This window comes from Pseudoliparis swirei, chromosome 3 (genome assembly GCF_029220125.1).
Source record: "Pseudoliparis swirei isolate HS2019 ecotype Mariana Trench chromosome 3, NWPU_hadal_v1, whole genome shotgun sequence".
In the NCBI taxonomy this organism is placed as follows: Eukaryota; Metazoa; Chordata; class Actinopteri; order Perciformes; family Liparidae; genus Pseudoliparis; species Pseudoliparis swirei.
Genome location: NC_079390.1, coordinates 4350903 through 4369203, shown reverse-complemented (window position 1 = coordinate 4369203; position 18301 = coordinate 4350903). Strand labels below are relative to the sequence as shown.

The window sequence follows — 18301 nt, the reverse complement described above, 5'->3', positions numbered from 1 at the left end:
AAACTGTACACCGCTGACTCGTCAACCCCCTGCACTGTGATCTCTCTCTCTCTCTCCCCCCTTCTCTCTCTCTCTCCATTTCAGTCCTAAGGATCCTTGACTGCCCCCCCCCCCCCCTCCTCCCTCCCTCCCCTGTCCCCCTCACACCGTCTTGTCCCATCACATCCCACCTCACCTCTCCACCTCTCTTGATTGTCCTCCCCAAGACAATTTTTTGCGGTTGTCAACCTTAATACGTCACAGCCCCGTAACCCGGATCACCACCATCAACAGAGCAATTCAACACCCGAGTTGCCCCCGGGTCACGTGGACGGACGGCTCGCGACCCGGAAGCACGTTTGCGTGCATCTTTCTCCGTTTTGAATCGTGAGCCCATTTCGACTCGCACACTGCAAAAGATGAAAACACCTGCAGCATGTTTCGAGTTTAGCAAGTTGCTGATGCGCATAATTGACGTGCTGTAGCTCTTCATGCTGCAGATATTTATGCAAATTCTGTTATTAGTAGTGCATTACATGAATTCATTTTGCTTTGAGGTAGTTGGAGAGGCATTGGCACATTCCTTTCCCTTTCCACACGTTTTATTTTCGTTTGTATGTGTGTGTGTGTGTGCTTAGTGGCTGTGCATGAAGATGCTTTTTTTTTTAATAGCTATATCTATTTTTTTAATTGTGCGAACAAATAAGATAGAACTGGAATACATTAAACAGGTTTAACTATCAAGAAAGAAACTGATGTGCGGCAGTTGCAGTACAAAGTAGAACACATATTCTTCTTCACTGTTCTTAGAGAACTGAGTACTGTACAATGTGTGTTTGTTGGTTGGAAATATAAATATATGGGAGTTTATGAACATATTTGGATTTAGTCCGCGAGTCTAAATTTGAGAGTAGCCTACGCCGTTTTGTTGTCGCCAAACTTTCCCCCAGATTAACAGAAAAGCCGAGAGGTGAGCAACTTTTATTTTGAAGGGGAGGAAGTGGAAAGAGATAAAAGGTAGAAATATAAAATACAAATAATAAAAATGTTCTCCAAAAACAGTTCACTTTAGGAATATCACACACATATATGTCAATTAGTGGGACATGCTTGTGTCTTTTTTCATCTTCCCATTTGGGCTTTTTTTCTCCCTTTTAAACACTCAACGAGTTGAACTTGATATTTTTTGCAGCGCGTCTCGGAGCGCTGGAGCCACGCCCCCTCCCTCCCCGGCCCCGCCCCCACTACGGTAAAGCCTCGGCATTCCCGTGATTGGTTGCCCCTCCACGTCCGTCTCAACCTGTGTGGGCGGGACTCAAACAATCCACTCGTGCTCGGTGCGCCGTGGACGTGTTGCGCCACAGCAGCAGCGAGAGCGGGGCAGGCAGTATAGCACCGGCAGCAGCAGCAGCAGCGGCAGCAGCATCCACTCTGTGACCGGAGGACAAGTGCTTCTCCCGGGGTTCGCACCGCCCGCACACCGAGCCTCCACCTCACGCCCCGCAGCACCACCGCGTTTTGAAAACGAGTGAGAATCCCACGAGCGACGCAGGCTTCCGGGGGTCGTGAAGTCGGCTGTGTCAAACCCCTCCGAGGCGCGCCACTAACAGACGCACTCCTCCCGAGTTCCACCTGGATAGCTGTCCGGTCCGCTACGAGGTCCACAGCCCCGGGGAGCGCGCGCGAGGAGAAGTTACTGCGCGAGGCGCGAGCGGAGGCACGGCGCAGCAGGCAGGATGAATCTCAAGAGTCATTTGATTTTCACCCTCTACACTATTTATGGGATTCTTCTGAAAGGTGAGTCCGCGTGCACGAGTGGTGCGCGTGCGTGTGGTGTGTATGTGTGTGGGGGGGCCGCGCGCGCGCGCATTGTTACAGGCCAACACCAGGGCAGGGTACAGAGGGGCAGGAGCACGCGCGCGGTCACACGCGGGTCCCGGCTGAAAAGATGCGGAGCTCTCTCTCCCTCTCTCTCTCTCTTTTCGCAGGGGTTTCTCATTCTGAAGTAAATGCGTGTCTGCGCCTGCACGCGCGTGGACGTGCATTGAATGTATGCAAACGAAACGTGCGTGATGTGGAACAGCGAGAGGAAAGAGAGAGAAGGAGAGATGGAGATGGAGGTAGAGAGAGAGAGAGAGAGAGTCCAGTAACACTCGGGTCTCTTGGACGTTAATGTTCAGGAATGCGGGGAATCATATTTTCATATTTGTACACGACAGCCTGAGCAGCATGATGCGTTGAGTGGCAATGAAAAAGGAGGAGGAGAGAAAAATAGAGAGAGAGAGAGGGAGGGAGAGAGAGAGACCATGCTCTATAGGAAGACACACCTCAACATGAAGTAACCGACCCGGTTGTTTTAGACTCGCATGAGTCACGGAGACACCGGCTCGGTGCGTTGGAGCTGATCGCAATGCAGAGCCTTCTGACTCCACAGCGCTGTTTTCTTTTAGGACTTCTGTTTTTTCTTTTCTTCCCCTGTGCAGGTGTGGTGTCTGTTGCTGTTGTGTGTGTGTGTGTGTGCGTGTGTGTGCTTTGGCCAATAACCTCTCCGTGAGTTGTAGGAGCAGCTGTACAGGTTTGAACGTTCTCCATTTAACGTTTGATTTTTCCGATATGATCTCCTGTGATATCCAGATGTGTCTCTTCCTCTCATCAGCATCACGTTGCCCATACTCACAATGCTGCACGTCTGGATATTTGCTCACGTTTTTAAGATGAGAATTAAAAAAATTCAACATTCAATATGTTTTTTATTTATCTCGATTTCTTATTTATACGATAACAAGCCTGTTGCCGCCTGTTAGCCTGAGCATGAGGTGACATTGGGGGTCAAGGTCACGGTGAGCTGCGCCCACCTGTCTGCCAGACGTTTGAATGTATTTTCTACGTATTAAAGTGGAACTCGAACAGATAACAACATAATAAAACACGTTTGCTCAAACACTATACTCAACTTCTTTAGTTTCCTTTATGCTCATAAGCGTGTCCTCATTTGTACCCGTAGTTGCGGTGTAAAGAGGCGTTTATCTCGAGAAAACATTACAATCAACCCAAGAAAAACCCAAAAAACAAGACAGACGTGATGATAAAAGTTCACAGAGCCACGTTTCTGAAGGTTATTATGATTCTGATTGCTCACATTGCAACTATACATGATTAGACCCTGTTGTGTTGATATCGGGCTCTTATTTTGAAGGCGAGTACGACCCAGTGGTGTTCCGGATAGTTTGGCCAACAAAGGAAATCCAATAAGATGCATTCATGCGAGTTAGACATCTGACATACCACACTGAGCTTCAGTTGTGTGTGTTTTAAAGTCCACTTTATGCCCCTCAAATCAAATAAAGATGCATTTAATACATCAGCGCTGATTTATCAACATGAGCATCTTGACTTTACCTGTCTGCTACACACGTAAATGAGAAATCCCAAATGAGAGAAATGTTGTGCTTGATTCCCTTGATCATTTGTTGTTGTCTCTTTGAAGTGTGTGTGTGTGTGTGTGTGTGTGTGTACATGAAAGCGAGTGAGTCCTTCCTCAATAGCCAGACATGATTAAGGCCATTCTTGACTTTAATTAATTGATATGTTATGAGGTATCTGGTATATCTACCGCATTCATTGACGTAACGAGGGGCCTTTTATTCTCATTACGAGTGTGTGTGTGTGTGTTTGTGTGTTTGCATAATATTCCTGCAAATGTGTGTGTGCCATGTTTGTTTAGCTCCCGTTTGAAGAGGCCTAAGTAAAGACATGACGGTGCGGGTTACAGCCGAGTGCACGTCGGACACACACACACACACACACACACGCGCACACACACACACACTCTCCCCTTAACCCTGAAGAGGATAAAACTAGGCTGCTTGATTTGAACAGTCATCTCGCAGTGCAAGACCTATTATTGTATAGGTTCCACACAGCGGGGGGCGGGTCAGCCCCCCCCACCCCCAACCGGGTCCATCTAGCCGAAAAAAGCCGCATCCGTGCGCCCTGTAAGCGACAGCTGTTTAGTCTCCGCCCCTCTGGCCCGGCGCCAGCTGGCACCGAGAGATCCAGACACGCCGAAAAATCTCCCGTCACAGACGACCTGCGCGCCGCCGCGTCTCTCCATATATACAGTGTGAACGCAGAGTGTTGTGATGGAGGTTGTTGTTTACCAACAGCCCGAGTTGTTAACATATTATCCAGTGTGTCTCGGAGCCAGAGGGAGAGAGGGAGAAAAGAAAAAAACGCCTGTTATGCAAATGTGGCTCTTACGTAAGAGATCGGGGCTGAGCAGCAGGCGATGGGGAGAGACGGAGGCAAGAGAGAGAGAGAGGGAGAACGAGGGAGATGTTCTAGAAGAGAGGAGTTGATGTGGAGGAGGAATGTTCAGCCTCCCCAGCGAAGAAGTCTGTGAGACGTGCGCCGCCTGCTTGCCGCTTCATCTCTCCGCTGCTCTGTGCCTGTTTTTGAACTCTGATCTCGCCTAGCCTAAATACAAACTCCCCCCCGCCGAGGGATGTGTTTATCCCCGCGGTGAGTCTAAGCCGCTGAAGGCCGACCCTCCATCCATCCCTCTCTGTACTTCCGTCCATTCCCCCCTCGCCTCATCCTCCCGTTCCATGCGGCGTGGAGTTTTTGTGCCGCAGCAGCGTGGGAAAGCTTCTGATAACAAGCGGCCTTGTGTGTGTGTGTGTGTGTTTGCAGAGCCCGCTGATTACACGGGAGAAACAAGATGTTCTCTCTCTTTCTTGCTCAGTTGCACATCCCTCCCTCCCTCCCTCCCCGTGTGTTTTGCGAGTGTGTTCATTCGTTTTTCACGGACACGCTTTGCCAGGTAGAACATGCGAGGTGCCATCAAGCTTCAATGCTGAGAACCCTCGCTCAATGTGGCCGTCACACACACACACACATATGCATACACACACACCCACACCGTGGATTCATCGCTGCCCTGCCAAGGGATTTTCCGTGATCAAAGCCGGTCTTTTGTTAGTCCAGGTGTTAAAAAGGTGTGTGTGTGTGTATTCAAAACACTTCTGGCGAACCCGCCCGCCACCCGTTCCAACGCCATTTTCATATTGCTTCACATATTTCATATTCGGTGCATTATATTTGTATTTTTTTTTTCTCGGGTTGTACGCCGCCGCCACGTTAAATCCAGATGCCGGTACGCCGTGTTTCGACACCGGGACGCAGTGAGGCAGGAGGCCGGTGATTGTTAAGCTTTAATACACATGTAGTCGCAGATGGTAGAGATTCCCCAAGTGGCAAACAAAAAAAAAGACAGAGAGAGAAAGGGAACCTGGCGCATCAAGACGCCACGGAGGAGTGAGAAAAAAGAAGAAGTTTTAAGCTTCATGCAAATGTGCTCCGACGTGCTCGGCTGCCCGAAAAGCAGCCGGTGGAAATCTCCCCGGCTTTCACGAGCCGGCACAACGGGCGGCGCCCCGCACCGAGTCCCACGGCGAGAGACGCAGGCGCCAGACGGAGCAGGAGTCTTCTTCTTATTTATTCTTTCTTTCTTCGGGATACCAGTCCTGTAGCGTTGGGTACGGATAGGTGGGAAACATTCCCTTAAAAATGATAACGAACTGAGGGAAGATTCAATCCACCTTCTTGTGTGTGAACACGCCGATATGACATCAGCTGCAGGGTTTCTGTCATGACTCGCAGGTTTCCCTCCCGATGCATGACCATGCATTATTTTAACTAAATCCTCCAGTAAAGGGCTTTTCTGATCCTGGCTCATTCATTGGCTGTGTGACGGCAATGATGCACCATCTTAGCCTTTGGTTAATTACATACAGCCTGCTTTTTTATTTATTCGTCTCATTTGTTACCTTCGCATTGAAAATGCGTAAAGTTATGTTTTGATCGCTGTGTATTTATTTGTTTATTTGTATGCGTGTTACTCGCATAACTCAAAAAGCATTCAACCGAATCGCATGAAATTTGGTGGGATGATTGGTTATTATCTGGGGACCATTTGATTAGATTTTCGGATCGATCGGGTCAAAGGTCAAGGTCATGACAAGGTGAAAAGCTTCTTTTTACCATAGCGCGGTCAATTTCTATCCAATTGGCATGCAACTAATGCCAAAATGTTCATAATTCAATGCCCAATCTTGGGATATGCGAAGGTATGCGCTCTACCGAGTGCCCGTTCTAGTTTTATTGTGTTTTTTTAATTTGCTCCTTTAACTTGTTTAATGTTTTTCACCCTGTTATTGACAAAAACAAATTTGTATTGACTCCTGTACTGCGCTTTGTGACCCTGTCTTTGATAATGCAATATAAGTGAACCTTAGTTCATGGAAAACCTGGGAAAGTCATGAAATTTTAAAATGGTCATTTCCAGTCATGGAAAAAAGTTAAATCATAAACGTTTTGGAAAGGCCATGGAAAATGGAAATGTCACATGTTCATTTAACGCAGAGTTTGAAATAATTAATATGTTTTTTGAAAGAAAGACGCTCAAAAACGCACAACATTTTCTAAATTGTTAATGTTTATACCGATATTTCAGTTTGGTCGTGGAAATTTGGTTTAAAGTCATGGAAATGTTGTTATATTCACATGTTCATTTACGCAGAGTTTGAAATAATTCATGTTTTTTTAAAGAAAGACGTTAAAAAACGGCCAACATTTTCTAAATTGTTCTTGTTTATCTCGAGATTTCAATTTGGTCGTGGAAATTTGGTTTAAAGTCATAGAAAAGTCCTGGAAATCCATTTGGAATCCCATCCCGGGGAGGCGGCGAGGCGTCGTCCCGGTTACCGACGCAGAAGATGCCACGAATGTTTTTTTCTTCCTATTCCGCAAACTAACATTTTATTTCCCAATGTCGAGTAAATTTAGATTTTCTTTTAGCTTTGGCGTCAAGGCTGCGTTTCATGTGGATTTGAGCAGAGTGGAATCTTTATATATATATATTTTTAAAAGCCGGCCCTAAAGCCAGAGAAGGGAAGAGATGAAATGCGGCCTCCCGTGGAGCGGAGGAGGAGAACACGAAGCCCACGGGTGGAGCTGGCTGCCCAAGTAGACCTCCCGGTAGGTGGAGGAGATATGCCAGCTCGGCTATCTTATCCGCTGATGGGGCCTTTTCTTCAAGGTGAACCCGGAGCTATTTGTGTATTCCAGACGGGAATATGACCTAATGTGCATATGTCGACATGTGGTATTTTGTTGTGACGATACGATAAAACGACGCTCCGCGCTGGAGGCCGCCGCGCAGGTGTTCACTTTCACCCGGCCGACTATTTGTGGCTTTTTCCCCCCGCTTCATTCGCTTTATTAGAGGGGGGGGGCGGGGCTTATCTCTGCGGCTTTTAAAAACAGTTATTGTTTGCTCCATCCGCCGTGGAGTAAATAACCACGAGTTCTGCTTTTATATCCGCGCGCTCTGTTTCAGCGCCGCGGTCTCGGAGGAAGCCGAGAAGTAGCTAACGCTAATTGAAATGTAATTCCCCCGAGACGCATGTTCACGTTAACTGACTTTGTGTGTGTGTGGGCCTGTGTGTGTGTAGTTTTTTTTGTATTCATAGTATCGCCAGAAGTCACTTTCTTGTTTCTTGTTGTGGACTTCCCACAAACGTCGGAACATCCAACGCCCTCGTGTTTGGGTTCATCACATTAATATATTTATATGTATTTATACATGACATCACCCGTAGGCTCACACAGCTCGCTGACTTTCACCGACTACGTCTGAATGACTGCCGCGTCCAGCAGCAGCGGTTAGATTCATTCACCAATGGCAGAGAGGAAGGGGAGGTGAGAGATCGGTCTGTTAGCCAACACCTCTGGATCCAGAGCGGCTTCTTCAGGAGAGGTTCAAGTTCATCTACTTTGAAGGAATGTGGTACGTGGCCTGTTGGCTAAGACGCATTGATCATATCAAATCGAGAGCTTCCAATTAAAGGCCGAACGTCTTTAACATTCCATTACTTTGATCTAAAGCGACTTACAATCCTGTTTCATTCATCCACCGTAGACGCAGCTACAGGGAGCAACTCGGGGTTAAGCGTCTTGCTCAAGGACACATCGACTAGGGCGGGGTTTGAACCGCCAACCCCCTGATTGAAAGACAGACCTGCTGACCACTGACCCACAGTCGGTTTACAAGTAAAAACCGTGGATGTTGAGTTAATGGAAGAAAAGCCATCCGAATATACACACTCGGCAGTTTCCAAGGCCACGAGAGCAGCAGCAGTTGGATTCACCAAAGTTTAAATATTTCAACGAGAGGCGAATTTCTCGCGTCGCGCAATTCGCGTCAATCGCAGCCACTCGCGTCGGTACGTTGACTTTGCGTGGGATGTACTCTCTGGTGCGCCCGGATCGACGGGCAAACCTCTCCGATGATTGGCTCCTCTTTTGTTTGAGTCGGACTCCGGCGGTCAGATATAATCGAGCCATACACGGTGGGAAAGCCATCGAGTGTGTGTGTGTTATTGAGTGGAAGTGCATCAGTCTGTGTGTGTGTGTATGCGTACGCGTGTACGTGACGTCTGTATTAGCATTGGATTTCCGAAGGATTAGCGAGTGGCTAATCTGAAGTCTCCAGTCTTTGACGAACCACGTGTCACTTTAATTAAAGACGCGCAAACACGTCGTCACCTCTCGGATTAAAGCTTCCCCCTAAACGGAGGGTGCGCTTATAATCTTTTCCCCGCGACCAGGGAAAAGAGACGGGAAGGTTCAAGATGAGAGAAAATAAAAAGGCAATTCCAATATGTGCGAGCTCTCTTTCTCTGTGACAAACAAACGGAGGGGAGGACGTTTAACATTCACTCTCGATGCACTGCGGGTCCTCTTAACAACTCCTAGTCCAGATAATGTTCTTTTTTTTATTTAGCGTGCCCTTTCATCTGACAGCTTCTTTTCATACGAGTTCCCACCGAGGGCCCGAGTCTGGAGACGTGGCAGTACATGTTACGGTAATCATTTCTCTTCAAACGGAGATGAAAGATACGGACGGCCGCGGCGCCGACTCGTCCCTCAGCTCGTCCGCCACGACTCTCGATACGGTTTGGGGACGCCGGGTTTCTATTCTTGACACAAATGTATGCAGCCGAAAGCAAGAGGCAGCTCTTATGGTGCACAGTGTCATTCTCACCCCAAAAAACACACACTAGCATAAATAAATATATATATGTGTGTGTGTGTATATATATATATAACAAATAAAATAAGTTCATTTTATTTCTCATGAATGTTCACTCGGCGCCCCATCTTGACAGAAAAAAACAGAAATGTAGACATTTTTGCACATTTATTAAAAAAGAAAAACTGAAATATCGCATGGTCATAAGTAGTCAGAGTGAACATTAATGAGAAATAAAATGGACTTTTTTGATTTGAGCAAATGGCTGCAGTGAAACAAAGAGTGAACATTTGAACGGGGTCTGAATACACTGTGTGTGTGTATATATATATATATATATTTATTTATTTATGTGCAGCATCAAGACAACAACCGACATGCTGGATTAATTTTTATGATCCAGATTCAGAGAACTTTATCTGTGTCCCCTTCAAGCACACACACACACACACACACACACACATCACATTTCTTTGTCAAATCAAGGTTTACAGGAAGGGTTCATCCTCAGGGAATATGTTGTAAAAAGATGTGAGATGTGTATTTTGTGTTCTTCTTACCACATATACAGTTGTGTTGTGTGTCTTATCCTGCACTGTTTGTTATTGTGTTGTGTTTATTATGGTCTGTCGAGGGACTACAGATGCACATTAGCTGTATAGCTACAATCTGGTACAGAGCATCACATGGTGACATTTATCTTTGAACTTGTGCACGGTCCCTTTTTTAAATGAAGATAATAAGAACAACAGATTTAGCGAAGGACGAGAAAGATAGCGCGATCTCTTCGTTTGGGGACGAGATGTGAACACGTGTCTTCTCTTCCGACTCCGCACCATTTCATATTTACATATTTCTATACAGCCGAAGGTTCATTGAAGGGAACGTCCAGTCGCTGCATGGACAGGAAATCAACCTAAAGCCAGAGAAAGTCCCGCGGGTGCTCCCCGAGTCCCTCTTCATATTTATCCCAGTCACCACGTTGATATTCCATAAAGTAATCCTCAACGACATCCCTCTGACATCCCTCTTTAACGACAGTGCTCGTTTCCTCCTGCTGGCTGTTACACATTTCTAATGGATACTCATTCTTGTTAATTTGTCATTGCCAAGATAAAAAAAATAAAAATGCAGAAATTGGCTTCAAAATGCCACCGCAGTAGCTCCAACGTCACAGCTCTTCAATGGTGCGCAAAGTATTAATTTAGTGCTTAATCGCTTAACTTGTCCTGAAACAATATATATGGAATTATGTCATAATACTAATTGAAAAAGCAGGATTTACTGCGTCCACAAATGCAGATCCGTGCACTTTGTTTCCGCGCCGCGGTCTCGGAGGAAGCCGAGAAGTAGCTAAAGCTAATTGAAATATAATTCCCCCGAGACACATGTTCATGTTAATTGACTTTCTGTGTGTTTGTGTGCGTGTGTGTGAAGGGTTTTTTGTATTCATAGTATCGCCAGAAGTCACTTTCTTGTCCCTCGTCTAGTCGTCAGCCGGAGGGTCCTCCCACATCTTAATTCAGCTTTTTGAAAAGCTGAGACACTCTCTTGGCTGGAGGAGGTTCTGTGTGAAGTAGAGAGAACGCATATTATGTGTCAAGCCTGGAATTAAAGCTGCAGGTGTGAAATATTATCCAATTGAAAAGGTTTCACACCAGTTCGCCCTGTCAACACACACACACACATATACACACACACACACACGCATGCATAAAAGCACAGCGAGCGTCATCCAGTGAAAGCTCTGACTGTCACCTGACTGACATGTGAAATGTGCTTTCAGAAGAGGTTGTTTTGTCGCCGCGGACTCTCGATGCTCCCACTTATTTTTACATCCTCAAATATATTTATATATATTTATATATTTCCGTCCACACTTTTCTAAATCCCGCCTGAGCTCTGAGTCGGTCTCTCCGTGTGGAGGGGAGGGACGATGGAGTCAAGTGAGACAATTTATAACAGTTAAAAACCAAATGAACTGAGACCCTTGGCTTGGGCGAGCGAGCGGCGGCACACACAATACGCCTTGGGGATCTCTTCTTCACACAGTGTGTGTGTGTGTGTGTGTGTGCATGTCCGAGCTAGCAAACACATAGCCTCCGCCATCTGTCTCTGTTTGCCACATTGCAAATCCATTAGTTGCCACACAACATCATTCCCCCCCACCCTAAGTGGCACACACACACACACACTCTGACACACACCCCTGCGCTCACTTCCACTGTCCTTACTCAGTGGAACGGTGACAATTTGCCACCGTGGTACACGTCTTTGTGGAAGACGCCGTGGCATGTTTCCATCTGGATTTTAATACATATTTTCATGCTCCATTTGCATTTTTTTTTTTTTTTTTTTTTTCAAATTTGGTGTTTAGCATTGATGGTTTGAGATTTTACAAGCTTGTTTTGCTTGTTCCCGATGCTGTGTGTGTGTGTGTGTGTCTGTCTAGTAGTCCCTGTCGGACTGTCACCAGACTTGAATAATCATGCCACCTCCAGAATTATTATATTTTGGCACACACACACGCACACACACACACACTGCATGACTCAGGCTACGGTTTGGCTCGGTAGTTTTATCGCTAACTCATCTCCACTTCTAATCAAAAAGCGTCCCCAGCTCTGAGCCTCCTGCTGAGGAAACAAAGAAGTTATTATGTTTTTAAATGGCCCCCAATTACGGGTAATCCCTCCGCCTCTCCTCCAGCGATCTGCTGTTCTCTCACTTTGCTCCGCTTGGGTGGAGCGAGCAAAGAAACAACAACAATCTTCTTCTTCTTCCTTCTTCCTTCTTCTCCTTCTTTTTTTTTTCTTCTTCTTCCAGTTTGCTCTATTATTCACTCCTTTTACCCACGAGGAAAAAGCTTCGAGGTAAAGTCCAACTCCTCACGTCGTCAGAATCCGGTTCAATTCGGTTTATTTTGTATCTCCCAATATCACACGTTATGAATTTGCCTCAGGGCTTTACAGACATCCCTGTCCCAGGACCTCACATGCAGTGCTTTTTTGTTTTCAACCATTATTCTTATTCTCACTACATCTGGTCATCATTCACTATATTTTTATGACACCACTCGTCTTATTGATTAGTTAATTCATCTTAATTCATTCATATTTTCATTTCCCCTTGCCTGGAAACCAATTCAATTCCACCTACATGCATACGCTCATACATATACATCTGCCCTCATCGATGTATTTTGTTTCTTTTAATAAAAAATGAAAAGAACAGCTCACGCACACTTGTATTTGTTTTTTCTTTTTCTCAATACTCTGACTTTATGATGTTTTGTGCATTGTTTTGTCGTCCTCTAGGTGTTATGTTTATGTATTGTCTTTTGTCTTATAATAATAATAAATACAAATAAAACATTATTTTCAGTACAGCCGTTCGCCTGCTCTGTGCTTCATTTCTGTGCTTCATAACTTTGACACTGGCCGTCAAAGCAAGGACAATTTACACTTTTTAAATGTAAATCCATAACCCACCTGGGAAGTTGCAGTTAGCACAGCTGGAATAATTGTGATGGATTGGATCTCAGCTGTTGCCTTCGCTGCATGTTTTCAGCATTTTGGCAGCGGTCATTTATTTTTAGTTGGTTTGACATTTAAAGTAATGGCACGATTTTTTTTTCTTTCTCACTGGGAGAATTATACAAATTTTTTTTTTTTGTTCAACGTACATTTTCTTTAGAAACGTGTCACTGTTCGTGGGAGCTGTTTCTAATCGAGGTAAAAGGAGTAAAATCCGGTCTTTCCATGAAGTGAACGAGCAGGACGTGTAGAATACAACGGGTCAAACAATTACATGTATATGAATCACAAGTAAAAGACCATTAATGCAGCTGGATTTAGTGATTTCCTTCGGAGATTCTTATTTTTTTGACATTATCTTGATCTAAGAGACACAGGTGGTGTTTTCTACATTGTCTTTTTCTAAAAAAAAAATGTATACTTGATATTTTGTTTAGGTATTTTTACAGAAATACAACCTTCAAAAGTAAGAATGCATAATAGTAATAACATCTAAAAATAAAGTACAAATTAACCATGCATCTGGACAACGAGGGTCATATGGAAACACAACAATTAATAACTATAAAAAAGGAACCAAAAATCTAGTCTTTATTTTATTTTATATAGGTATTTTTACAGAAATGCAACCGTCAAAAGTAAGAATGCATAATAATAAAACGTAAAAATAAAGTAAAAATTAACCATGCATCTGGCCAAGAAGGGCCATAAGAAAATAATAAATAATAAATAAGGAAGCACAAATCATCATTGTCTTTTTAAAAGCTGCAACTGTATATTTTCCCTTCTCTCCCATTTGCAAATTCATGCTACGGCTACAATCTAATGCTAATGTAGCAATATGCGCATCCGGATCAAATGGACCAGCTAACGCTAATCTCTGCTAATCCTCAGCGCGGCACCCTCAGTGCAACATCATCGCGCGACTCTGGCGTCGAGATGGAAAAGTGGGAAGAGAGCAGACGGCAAAATGGTGAATGGAGAGATATCAGCGGAGCAAATATTAAATTATAACTCGCTAAATCCTCGCACCGGTGGTCACCTTCCACACACACACACACACCGTGCTGCAGACACGAGCTATTACGGAAAAGATGGGCACCGAAAATCTCCCGGCACCGCAGCAATAACGAGACAGTGTTAACCGTAGTTTCACTGAGCTGGTAAATGGAGGACGACTCGCCGCTGATCCTAAGGCCCTTGTCGTAATGCACTCGTCACCCTAATCCCGACCTTATTAAAAGTGAACCATAAAGGAGTCGTATTTTTCGGCTGTGGCGGTTCTTCAATACAATGAGAGGAGGTGACCTTTTGCGTGACATAATCCCAGAGCCACCTTTCACCCCCCCGCGAGGGCCCGAGGTAACGTCAGTCGCATTTTTTTGGAGTTTCTGATGAAACTGATAGCATTTATTAAGAAAAGGTGAAATTGGATTCTCAGGAAAGCGCCGTGTGAGAACTGCACGATCCAGGAATCGGAGTTGCCTCCAGTCTGAAACTTCAGACGGGTTTGTTGTGATCCTTCCGTGTTCACACACCATATGGTGGCGCGGTGCCATATTCTGCTCTACGCATCGTATAGAGATCGCAAGAGATGATTTTGATTTGACCGTAACATGAGATAAAGAAATCTTCCTTTTCAGCAGCGGATTCGCAGCATTTCATGCTCGTATTCAAATATATATCCTGATGAAATGGGTTTTCTTATCTAAAATCTGTATTTGTGACATATTTTTATGACATCGCTGCGCTGGTCTTGATGTGCCTTCATGCTCCTCGTAGTGCCGCTCTGATCCGGAAAGGATAATCACCAAATTGATGAATTGCAATCTGACTCCCTCATAAATACATGTTTCTGATGTGATGGAAAATTGTTGATTAGAAAACTTGTTTCTCCCACTTTTGGGTTCCTTAAGTCGTATGCATTGGTAGGTCTGCCCATCCCATAGATACATGATATGTAATTCAATGACACTTTAAATTAAGAAAAATCTCTAACATTATGGTGCCTTACGTCTATACATTAAGAATAAATCACGAAATAGCAGACTGCGATGCAACTAAGCATATATTTATTTGCTAATTTCTATCAAATTTCGCCTTTTGAAGTACGCCGCCATACCGAAATGCGGCTTGAACTGCTTGCCGGGCTTTTCATCCCTTTTCCAGTTTGATAAGAAAAACTAATAGCATAATCCCTGAAGTCCCAGCAGTGCTCCTGGTATCCAACGGGTCCTTGACATTCACAGGAGACCAGCATTGATGGAAGAGATAACGGGGAAGAGAAAGCAAGAAAGGCAACGGGGGGGGGGCGCGGGGGTCGTGTGTGTGTGTGTAAAATTAACAGATCAATGGGGGAGGGGGGCCATCCGCGTCTCCACCCATACTGACAGGAAGTGAAGCAGATGAACACAGAGATTAAATTTTTCTAAAAATAGATTAAAGATAGTGCAGTGGGGGGGGGGGGCGGAGCCAAAAATCTGAATAGCAGCCATGCCTGCGTGAGATATTCAGGAAATAAGCCTTGACAATATGGTGCTCAAACACCCCCCCCCCCCCCCACACACACACACACGCACACTATCTCACAAATATGTCTAGGATGCATACTCGTGTTCGGAGGGTCCATTTCATTCGGCTCTTTGAGCGTCTCAGTAAATGTAATAACACGGTTCATATGTGTTTTTATGATTCTTTCTTATCTCCTTTTATCTGTATGCATCAGCATCTCCATGTCCTCCTCCTCCCTCCCTCTCTCTCTCTTGTTCCTATCTGGATGTTTCATTTCATCCCCCCCCCCCCCCCCGACACCCTCACTCCCCAGCCTCACCCGGGGCTTTCATCCTGGCGGGGGGGCTGCTTCCTTGATGAGAAGGCCTCCGATTGGCTGACGAGCGGCCTTGTCAGACCCCATCCGTTGCTCTGGCGTCGATATGAAACATGTTTTAACAAGCAACGCTGACTTTGGTGGAAACTGCACACCGATGGAAATGCAGTGTGACCAAATTAAAGAGTCGGAGACGGTTATGTCTCTGTCGTACATAAAAACAAAGTTTCAGAAAGTTCGCCCCCAAGGTGGCGAGTGAGTGAAGTTTGCGTTGCTGATATCCGTGGAGAATTTGGATTGAGCCGGATACGGTTGCACATTTTGTCACGGTGCTATTAGAGCGGACCCACTAGCACGACTCAGACAGGAGTAACAAAGATGACTGTCTTTGGTTGAAAACAGGCTGGGTCAAAACCGGGAGATCAGTCCAAGAAGCAAACCAGTCCAAAAAGGGGCGGGGCAGAGAATCAGAGGTCAGGGCAGGCAGGTCAGGAATATACTCTAATCACGCTGGAGAACTTGGCACGAAAACACAAGACAATCTGGCAGAGGACAAGTGAGGGAACCTAAGTAGACAGAGACTAACGAGGGAATGGGCAACAGGTGAGACGGGCGTGAGGACCAGGTGAAGGGAATGAGGGACTAACGAGGTGGGAGTGGCCAGAGGCAGGTGAGAGAACATTTATCGATAATCGCTGATAGATGCAATATCTGGACAGAAACGACCAGAATTGACGATGTCATGAACCGTCTGCGGTGAGGTTACTTTGTGAAGGTCACGACTTCTTTGCACAAGAATACGGCCCGCTGGGCGAGTCGCGATACATCAGTGAACTATATCTCTCTATCTCTCTTTCTTTCGCTCTATCTCTCTCTATATATCTCTCTCTCTCTCTCTCTCTCTCTCTCTATATCTCTCTTTCTCCCGCTCTATCTCTCTATATATATATATCTCTCTCGCTCTATCTCTTTCTATATCTCTTTCTCTCTCTCTCTCTATATCTCTCTCTATATCTCTCTTTCTCCCGCTCTATCTCTCTATATATATATATCTCTTTCTCTCGCTCTATCTTTCTCTATATATCTCTCTCTCTCTCTATATCTCTCTTTCTCCCGCTCTATCTCTCTATATATATATATCTCTTTCTCTCGCTCTATCTCTTTCTATATCTCTTTCTCTCTCTCTCTCTATATATATATCTCTCTCTCTATATCTCTATTTCTCTCGCTCTATCTCTCTCTATATCTCTCTTTCTCTCGCTCTATCTCTCTCTCTCTCTACATATATCTCTATCTCTCTTTCTCTATCTCTATCTCTTTCTATATCTCTTTCTCTCTCTCTATATATATCTCTCTCTATATCTCTCGCTCTATCTCTCTCTCTCTCTCTCTCTCTATATATATATCTCTCTTTCTCTTTCTCTAGCTCTATCTCTTTCTCTCTCTCTATCTATATCTCTCGCTCTCTCTCTCTCTCTATATATATATCTCTCTCTCTCTCTCTCCGGATGAAGTGATACTTTCAGCCTGCCGGGGCGCGGAGGCGGCGTAAAGGTTGCGTGCATCAAGACCACCGGTAATGCGCGGCGTCTCTCGCAGATCGTTTTCTGACCTCGGCGCTCCTGTCTGCGTCTCGCCCCGCGTAATGTTGAGTGTAAATAGGAGGATGAATCCCCTAAAGGGCGTCAAGATATCGATGTGTCTCTGCAACCTCTTCCTGTAGTTGAAGGGTTAATAGGTTTGACCCGGGAGAATATTCAGAACCGCGAAAGGCAAGCTGACTGTCGGGAAAAACATCTAAAATGGCTTACGATCGCGATCATTTTTTCTTTAACGGCAATATTTCCCCGACTGCTATCGATACCTGGCAGCGCGTGGTGCCTGGCTCAAGGTTTTTTTTTTAGAGCCAGGCGCCACCGGGGGCACAACGCCGAGCCGCCACCGGGCCAAAGAGCCGATTGGCTCGTCGATTCCACGAACAAAAAAAACAAGCATTTTAGTATAAAATCCAGATTTTCCTCCGTAATTGTAATTACCTCGCGCTCAACCGTCGGCTATTAGTCTCACGTTGTGCAATTAAGGTTTATTGTAACAATACAGCTTGATAATAATCACGTTTATTTATAGAACACCTCTCTAAACGAAGGAGCAGAGGCTTTCACAGACATGAAGACATATTTCCAAACGCGTGGGAATGAATGTGAACGAGGCCGATGGGATCTGACAGGATGGAGCTATTCCTGTGACATCCTGTGTGTCCTGGTCACGTGATCTGCAGAGCTCTCTTTCCGACTCGTGTCAATGAAATCGGGACGATGTGTCAGCAAGAACACGAGTTTGAGGAAACCCCCCGCCCCCCCCCAAGAAATAGGGTGACCAATGTTTCCACTTTCAGTCGCGTGAGGATGAAAATGATGCTGAAGTCGACGCATTCACAACCATCGCATATCGTGAGCTGCTAAACGGATGCAAGGATCCTCACGTGTGTGTGTGAGTGTGTGAGTGTGTGTGTTTTCTGTTTGCGCCGTCTTCCCGAAGGGGAAACATGACTTGTTTACAGCGTCTGTGGCGACGACGGCGAAATGAAATCACATTTCCCATCAGTCGGCGGGCTAATTGAGGCGAGCTCCTCCGTTAGCCGTCTGCTCACATCTTCTTTGGAGGGAGCCAGATCGATCAACGCTGAGCCAGAGTCACACGCACACACACACACACACACACACACCCTGACACTCAAGCATTTATGAACTGCTCAAAGTGTTATGACTTGGAGGTGCAAGAATTTTGCATAATTGCCTTCGTTCCATACTGAAAATGCAGCTTCATCTTTCCCCCGTGTTTTCGTTTCCATTTTTTTTTCTCTTC

The 18301-nt window shown here is 45.4% G+C and overlaps 1 protein-coding gene across 3 annotated transcripts in view; it reads left to right on the top strand.

Moving 5' to 3' along the window:
- The first annotated feature begins 1380 nt into the window (after positions 1–1380).
- Positions 1381–18301, top strand: part of cadm2a (cell adhesion molecule 2a) — a 277677-nt gene continuing 260756 nt past the window's right edge. For all 3 annotated transcript variants that reach the window (XM_056411898.1, XM_056411899.1, XM_056411897.1), the window contains exon 1: positions 1381–1776. In XM_056411898.1, the coding sequence (XP_056267873.1) occupies positions 1716–1776 (61 nt within the window). In that variant the 5' untranslated portion in view covers positions 1381–1715. The remainder of the gene's footprint in view (positions 1777–18301) is intronic.